The following is an 8,267-nucleotide window of genomic DNA, read 5'->3' on the forward strand; positions in this document are numbered from 1 at the left end:
CTCAAAGGTTCCCTCCCAGCAACCTGCCCATGATTCTACCCACTTCACAGAGCTTGCTGGTGAGAATGTTGAGTGGTAACCCCAGTGGATGCCTTAGAAGACACTGAACAATATGACAGATTATTCAGCATCACCAAAGTCCATTATTGTGAACACACACTCATTCCACTAAGAAGGTGCCTAGGTGCATTTTCAACCTGAAAATTGCCTACAGTAAAGGGGGGTAGCTTTCGAAGCCTTGGAATCCCCAGGTGTCTTCCCTAGTAAATGAGAACGACAAAGAATGCGGAGAGCACAACAAAGACAGCAAGCTATATCTTGTCGCACTGCGCCCACAGTCTCCCAGGGCCTGTGTCACTGGCGACTTAACCCACTCATCAGGCAGAAACACCAGCTGTGACCGTGGCCCAGAAACACTCCGTCCTGGCCAGGGTAACGGCTTTCAACTTATATAGCGCTTTTCTCCAAGAAAACGCTGTATGTACAAACATCCTCACAACCAGGACAGGAGGCTTTAAAGAACCCTGAGAGCAAGGAATTTTTAAGGATCAGTGATGAAGCATTTGTAACAAAGCAACAGAAGACAATATTCACATATGTACACATATTTATATGTGCTAGTGTACACATGCATACGTGTGTGTGTGTGTATAGCAGCTAGGTGGCACAGAGGACAGAGATCTAGACTTGAAGTCAGGAATACCTTAGTTCAAATATGGCCTCAGACACTTACTAGAGGTGTGATTCTGGGCGAGTCACTTAACCTTTCTAGGCCTCAGCTTCCTCCTCTGTAAAATGGGATAATAACAGCACCTATCTCCCAAGGCTATTGTGAGGATCAAATGAGATAACATTTGTAAAGCGTCTTGCAAACCTTAGGCTGCTACATAAATGCTAGCTATTATTTTAAAATATAATAAAATACTAGCAAATAAATATTTTATGGACAAGCAAACAGCTATTTGTTCCCACCCCTCTCCTCAACTCTTGTTAATTGGAAAAATAAAATGTCTATCTAGTTTGGCTAAGCTGACTATCTGGTCTAGAACTGGTGACTTTGGAGGGGGCCAGCTATCAGCCTTAGGCAGGCCACAGGCCAAAAGTCCCACAGAAGACAGCGGCAAGACAAAGGATGACAAAAGCAGACAAGACCGATCATGTGTCCGTATTCCAGTTACTTCAAGTAGCCTTTCCTTTGCCTTTCCTTTAGTAATAATAAAGTCTCAAATTTGTAAATATAATTTGTGTATATTATACATCCTACACATATTTTTATATATTTACACACACACATTCATATAGCACTCTGTAGGTTTCAAAGCACTTTTCCCTATCTGACCTCACCTGACCTTCCTAACAACCCTATGACACAGGCAGTCCAGTATTATTATATGCTCCGCTAAGAAAACCTGACAGACAAGACTTCAAACTTACAAAAAGAAGCGGTTGGAGGATAATTCTTCTTTGTCTTACAAAAGGATTCCTCGTAGAATACTTAAGAAACTTCCCTCGAGTCTCTTTAAGATAGGATTCAGAAGACACAAATGAATACAACCATCTAAAAGTAATCGCCACCAACTAATTAATAATATACACCCAGAAGTGCTTACTTATAGAAAGAACTGTGTAAACTAGATAAATTTACTTCTCTTGATTTTGTTACCAAAAAATTAAGTATTGGGGGAGTTTACAAAATGTTCAAGGGATATATTAAGTTTTAGAAAAAGGGCAAGCCCAGCTAAAGTTTTAAAAACAACTTTAAAAATAACTTTTTAACTGTACAAGGCAAATGATCTTATTTTCAAATAAATCTAATTTACACAATTTTTAAAAATTGTTACAACTGCCTATAAGAGAGAATGACTTACCATCATTAGATAGTCTTCTACTTCAACAGGCTCACTTATCACATTTCTAGCTGAACCCATGGATTTTGACCTCTGCAATAAAAGACAGTATCAGTCATTAATTTGATCTTTTTTTTTAACACATTCAAAACAAAGCAATTTTATCTTCCGACACATTAAAAAACTGTTCAAAATTGTTCCACTCATATGTCAGTGAAAAAAAAAATTATGACTCTTTACACATGTAGGTAATGAACATTTTACGGAATTTAAGACATCCCAACAGGCTTTAGAAAACACCAAGTCCAATTTCCCAGGCCCACAGGAACCAAATGACAGTTCATACTACTAGTTTATGGGGAAGCTGAGATCAGAATTTTTTCTTCTGACAGTACAGTGTTCTGCTATGCATTTCAATGTCCTTAAGGCAAATCAGAATAACATCTTTTTTAAAAAAACATCCATGCTGAAAGTATCGGTAGTGCCATAAATAACAAAACTGGGTTTTAAAGAAACATGTGCCTTCCCAAAAACTCACTACCTATACCTCTGACTCAGCAAGGCCACACTACTCGGCCCATCTCCCACAAAGAAAGAGCAAGAAGGACCCATAGGTACAAGCATATAGAAAGCATTTAAAGTTCTTTTTTTTTTTGGGTAGTGACCAAGAACTAGAAATTAAGGGAGTGTCCATCAACAAGGAAATGGGTGAAAAAGTTATGATAAATAAATGTGGCAGAATATGATTGCGTTGTAAAAATGATTTTCAGAGAGACCTGGGAAAACTTGTGTGAGCTGATACTGACTGAAGTGAGCAGAAGCAGGGGAACAATTTATGTAATAATAAGACTGTAAAGACTTAAAATAACTAATCTGATGACTGACCACGATTCCAGAAGATGGATGATGAAGAAGGCCACCTACCTCCTAACAGTGAAGGGATGGACTCAAGATGCAAAATAAGATAGATATTTTTGGACGTGGGCAATTCAGGAATATATTTTGTTTGTTCATACAATTTATAACTGTTAACAAGGGTTTTCCTTTTTTCCCCAATGTGACTGGAGGGAAGTGAGAAGGAAAGAAAACAACTGCTTGTTAATTGGAAAAATAAAATAAAATAAAATAAACCTTCAAGAAAAAAGAACATGCTACACACATAATTTAAAAAACTCCTATCTGGCAATCAGAAATAAAAGAGACAACAGGACAGGCAAGAATGTCCTATCTTTTCCCTATGTGAATTTTGACTATCAGTCTAGGAACAAAAAAAAAACAAAACCAAAAACTCTCATAATCTTCCCAATAATCAGTACTGTACAGAGGTGAGAAGGCCAGAGTTTTCTCCAGGTCTTTCATTTTGCTCTGTAATTCAGACATTCTTACTGGAGACCCAAGGGCACAGAAAGCTCAGCACCTCAGGAGCAAGTTTGTCATCCATGCTATCTGATGTTACCAGCAGGACAGAGGGGGATCACATTATCCATTCTTTCACCCAGCATCTGAGTAAAGGTTTATTACATGCAAGGGCACATATAAAATACTACTTGTTCTCAAGAAGAAAACAAGAGACTAGATGTCAGGGAACCTGGATTCAAGCCAAAGATCCTATATTTATTACCAGCATGATCATGAGAGATTTTTTAATTCTGTAAGACTCAGTTTCCTAATTTGCAACACCTACCTTACAGAGCAGTCAGAAATGCATCCTCCCAATCCCCCAGGCTTATTTATAGCTAGGGGTCCTCCTTGGCTCCTTCCTCATCCCCCCCCCCCCCCCATCCAATCCATTGCCAAGGCAGCCCTAGTTTACCTTTGTAACATCTGTCACACAGACCCCTTCCCTCCTGATACAGTCACCACCCCGGGCCGAGCCTCAACCATCTCACACCTGCGCTGCTACAACAACCTGCTGGAGGATCTATAGGCAATAAGCGTGCCCTCATTCCAGTCTACCCTCCATCCAACCATCAGAGATCTTCTACCACACACGTTTGACCATGTCACCCCTCCCCTCCACTCAATCAACTCCAGGGCTCCCTACCACCTCCACGATCAAACAGAAAATCCTGTCTGGTGTCCAAAAATCCTTCCAAACCCGCTTTCCCTACCTTCCAAGTCTTTTTACACCTCCCCTCCACCACATACTCTGATCCAGTGGCAAGAGTTTCCTGGATGTTCTGTCCCCCCCTCCCAGTATCTCAGCCCCCTGGCATGGGGCTTTCTCCCTCCTGCTCTCTCTCCAGGCTTCCCTGGTGTCCAAGTTTCAACTGACTTCTTGCCTTCTATAGGAAGCCTTTACCAACCCCTCTTAATGCCAGCGTCTTCCCTCAGTTAATCTGCCAATTTATCCTTCTCTAGCTTGTTTGCATATAGCTGTTAAAATGGCATCTCCCCCATCAGACTGTGAGCTCTTTGAGGGCAGGGACCATCACTAACCTTTCTTTGAACCCCCAGCGCTAAGCACAGAGCCTGGCACGTGGCATGCACTAAATAAATGTTTATTGACTGACTTAGTAAACCTTCCACAAATATAAGTTACTGTAGGCGACGCGTGCTGTTCTTATTAGGAGAGATAAGACAAGCACACAAAAATAAAATATGAAGAGATAAAAACGGGAGAGGTGCAAAGTACTAAAAGAATTCAACAGAAGGAAAATCACCTCGAGTTAAATCACCTCCAAGGCACTTAAATTGTAACAATCAAGCATGGTCTCAGAGAGAAGAGAGAAGGCAGCAGCTCCCCTGTGGCTTCTTTGCAGAAGTGGGGGATAACCGGGGTGGAACACTGCATACACCATACATTTTTATATGGCTGTTAGTTTTGCTGATCTAATTGTTTGCTTTTTTTTCATCTTTCCTATTCTGTTATGAGATTGTTCTCTAAGAAGAGAATGGGGGGATGCGATGGGATTTGTAGGTAATTAAAAACAAAAGATATCAATAAACTTTACTTTAAAACATAAAACCTCTTTGGCAACAGATCCATGCTGCCAATCTTTGTACTGGCAGCCCAGGCCCTGGGCACAGTTTCACTTAGCCTGTTGACTGGCTTGGGGGCGACTGTGGAGGCACAAAAGGCACCCCTGCTCAACGCCGGCAATGTAGACCACCAGTCCAGACAAGGGCTGACTTCGCATCTTTGGGCACCACGGCAATCAGTCTGAGGAGAGGGAGCTGTTCAGTTCTGTTATTTTATGACTATCCCCTGAACACTTCAATAGAGCCATGACTTCATCCAGATAGCAGACAGTCTTCATGACCCCATGGCCAAAACTGGGATGGCAGGCCTCAGACATCTGTCCATCACCAGGTCTGCCACCCTGGAAGGACCTAACAGACTTTACATTCTGCTGTCAGAGACCAAAGAGAACTCAGGATCCCACCACGATGACGAATTTAGTAGAGGACTCCTTGTAGGTGGCTTTGAATGGAACAATCAGCAAGTATTTAATAAGTCCCTACTATGTGCTTAGCACTGTGTCTAGTGATATGAAAGACTGTCTAAAAAACATCTCACAATGCCTTGAACATAGCAGAAGTACAGAAGCTTGAAAATGTGTGGTAAATGGACTCTCCTAATATTGGTCAAAAGTAAGCTTGAAAAATTTACTCCTTTCTACTCATTTTAACAGAGCTTCAAGCAAATGGTTTCCTATTGGACGAATAGGGAGGAAGTTTTTCAGTTTATCATGTCATACAGGAAAATCTTTTCAACAGAGCAGTTCCTTCAGCCATTTTCAAAGCTGTTCCATATAGCACTATAGGATTTTTTTCAGTGTTTGTGGGTGGGCAAGAGGGAGGGAACAAGCATTTATTAAACACCTACTACGTGCCAGGTACTGTGCTAAGCAGTTTGTAAATATTACCTGATTTGACTCTCATAACAACCCTGGGAGGTAGGTACTATTATGAACCCTATTTTACAACTGAGGAAAATGAGGTTAAGTAATACAAAAAGAGGTTAAGAATGATGACCTCAATTAGTTAAAAATAAATCCAGGAATATTTCTTAAAGTCAATTAAAATACACAAAGCATATACCAACTTACTGGTAACTGTCTAGGAAGAAAACTCAAATTCTTTACAACAAGGTTGGACTTAACACTATTAGCACTAAGGAATCATTTCTGCAGAAGCCCTAGTAGGAGGAGAAGGAAGGGACAAGCTGCACCCAGTCCTGACAGGGAGCCAAACTCTGCTCTTTTGGAGCCCCTCACTTCAGGCTTCTTGGGACAGGCAGTACAGGTTCTCTCTGGCTCTGGTCACTTGGGTCCAGCAGTCTGGGCCACGCCCCACCCCCAGCACCTGTCCTGCAGCCACAGCCTCATCTTCTAACAGGGACTTGCAAAAGCTTCCAGGAAGCACCAGGGCAGCCGGGGTGAGAGAGGAACCTGGAGTGGGCAGAGCACCCTGGAGAAGAGGCCCATCTGGTGAAGGAGGCAGCGGTTTAGGTGAACGAACAGATGGAGCTCTCTAGTGGAAGCCTGGACCAAAAGTTAGGACCCTGGCTCTAACCCCAAACCCGACAGTGACCTGCTCTGAAACCTGGGGCAATCACATTCCTTCCCTGGGCTTCAGCTTTCCCCTAATTCTGTTCACATCTCACCTTCAGGTTTAGGGTAAGCTTTGCGGGGAATGGGTGGGTGGTCTACCCATTTTACCAGGGTTAAAGACAGAAGCTCATCTGTTCCACAAGCACTTATTAAGCACCTGCGATGTGCAAAGCACCCAGCCTGGCACCGGGAATACAAACACAAAGAATGAAACAATCCTTACCCAGGTGGAGCTTACATTCCAACAAGGGCATGGAAAATCATGTCTTTAGTAAAGAGAAGAGGCAGGGCCTGGAGTCTGGAAGTCTCGAGTTCAAATACAGCCTCAGACACATCCTAGCTGTGTGGCCCTGGGCAAGTCACTTCACCTCCACCTGCCTCAGTTTCCTCATCTGTAAAATGGGGATGGCAAACCACCCAATGCTACACACACGCCAGAGACTGCAGCCTGACTACGAGGGGCTTTCTTCCTAGTAACCGCCAGCCCGGCGCTTGGCCGGGGTCACGGTCAGGGCCAAGGCCAAGGCCGGGCATTTCAAGGGGGCTGGGGGCATGCAAAGACCCGGCCGCGAGGAGGGCGCAGCCCCGGGCTCTGAAAGGCCGCCCCCGCCCCGGGGCTCCCCTCCCCCGCCCGGGCCGGCTCGGACCTCCCTGAGGCGCAGGGGCATACACGTGGCACTGACAGCAGCCCGCCCCCTCCCCTGCTCGGGGAGGGGGCCTCCCCTTCGGCCCGGCTGGGGGGACGCGGAGTGACCCCTCCCTCCATGCCTCCCCTATTCGCCCCCCCCCCCCGCCTGTCACCCCGCCCCTCGGCGTCGTCCCGGCCCGGGGGTCTTGGAAGCGGAGCCCGGGGCCCCTGGCGGGGGCGGGCCCGGGGCCAGCCCGGGGGGAGGGGAGCACCCCGCCGCCATCTTGTCCCCTCAGCCGCGGGAGGCTGTCACCGGCCGCCCGCCCCGCCCCGGGCCCCCCGTCCCTGCGCCCCTCCGCCCCCGCCCCTCCCTGGCCCGCGCGCCCCCGCGGGACACTCACCCCCGGGCCGCCGACCGCCCGCCCGCCCGCCTGACTTCCAGCCAGGTTGAACGTCCCGGGGCCGCCTCAGAGCGTCCCGCCGGGGTGGGGGCGGAGCGAGGACGGGAGGGGCGGGGCGCGGGCGGGGCGCGGGCGGAGCCTCTCGGAGTGCTCACGTGACCTGTCCGCGGCGCGCACGCGCGGCGGCCCGCTGCTCTCGAGTCCCCTAGGGCCGGCTCGCGTCCCGGGCGCCGGGGGCGGGGCGAGGCGGGGCGGACGTGCGCCTGCGCCCGGGAGCCTTGGGCTGCGCTTGGAGCCTGGCGCAGGCTCCGTACCTTCCCGCCTGTCCCCTAGGCTGAGTCGGCAACACGTGCCGTGCTAAGGGCAGAAGGGCCAAGCAGAGTCAGGAATAACGGGAGACAGTCTAAGGAAGGAGATCGCATCAAGTCAAGGCAGCAAGCACTGATTAAGCACCTGCTGTGTACCAGGCACGGTGCTAACTGCTGGGGACGCAAAGAAAGGCACTTACACTTGGCAAATGTCAATGGACAGGCACGAGGCTTCTTTGTGTGAACTTAAGCTGCAGTAGCTGAGGACTCTGCGAAGACTTCTGGGAGATCATCTCTGAAGACAGACTGGAAAGTGGGGATTTAAGGAGAGACCCCGAGACTGGACAATTTAGCAAATATATGCCTATAGGCTGCATGCATCAAATATAACTATCTATTTAGCAAATATATGCCTATAGACTATATATAGCAAATATTAATGTATCTGTCTAGTAAATATATACCTATACGCTGCATGTAGCAAATATAAACATATCTATTTAGCAAATATATGCCTATAGACTATA

General features: G+C 46.5%; 1 protein-coding gene across 4 annotated transcripts in view; it reads right to left on the bottom strand.

The window, feature by feature from the left end:
* The window catches only part of SCAPER (S-phase cyclin A associated protein in the ER), a 400,073-nt gene extending 392,559 nt beyond the window's left edge, over window positions 1-7,514 (bottom strand). For 3 of the 4 annotated variants that reach the window (XM_027840666.1, XM_027840664.1, XM_027840667.1), the window contains exons 1-2: window positions 7,433-7,514; window positions 1,869-1,940 (exon numbers count right to left, since the gene is read on the bottom strand). In XM_027840666.1, the coding sequence (XP_027696467.1) occupies window positions 1,869-1,928 (60 nt within the window). In that variant the 5' untranslated portion in view covers window positions 1,929-1,940; window positions 7,433-7,514. Of the gene's footprint in view, window positions 1-1,868; window positions 1,941-6,626; window positions 6,646-7,432 lie in introns of those variants that run through there. The other variant, XM_027840665.1, reaches the window with a different exon arrangement.
* Window positions 7,515-8,267: the final 753 nt, after the last annotated feature.

This window comes from Vombatus ursinus, unplaced genomic scaffold, assembly GCF_900497805.2.
Source record: "Vombatus ursinus unplaced genomic scaffold, bare-nosed wombat genome assembly UNPS02014847.1, whole genome shotgun sequence".
NCBI lineage: Eukaryota > Metazoa > Chordata > Mammalia > Diprotodontia > Vombatidae > Vombatus > Vombatus ursinus.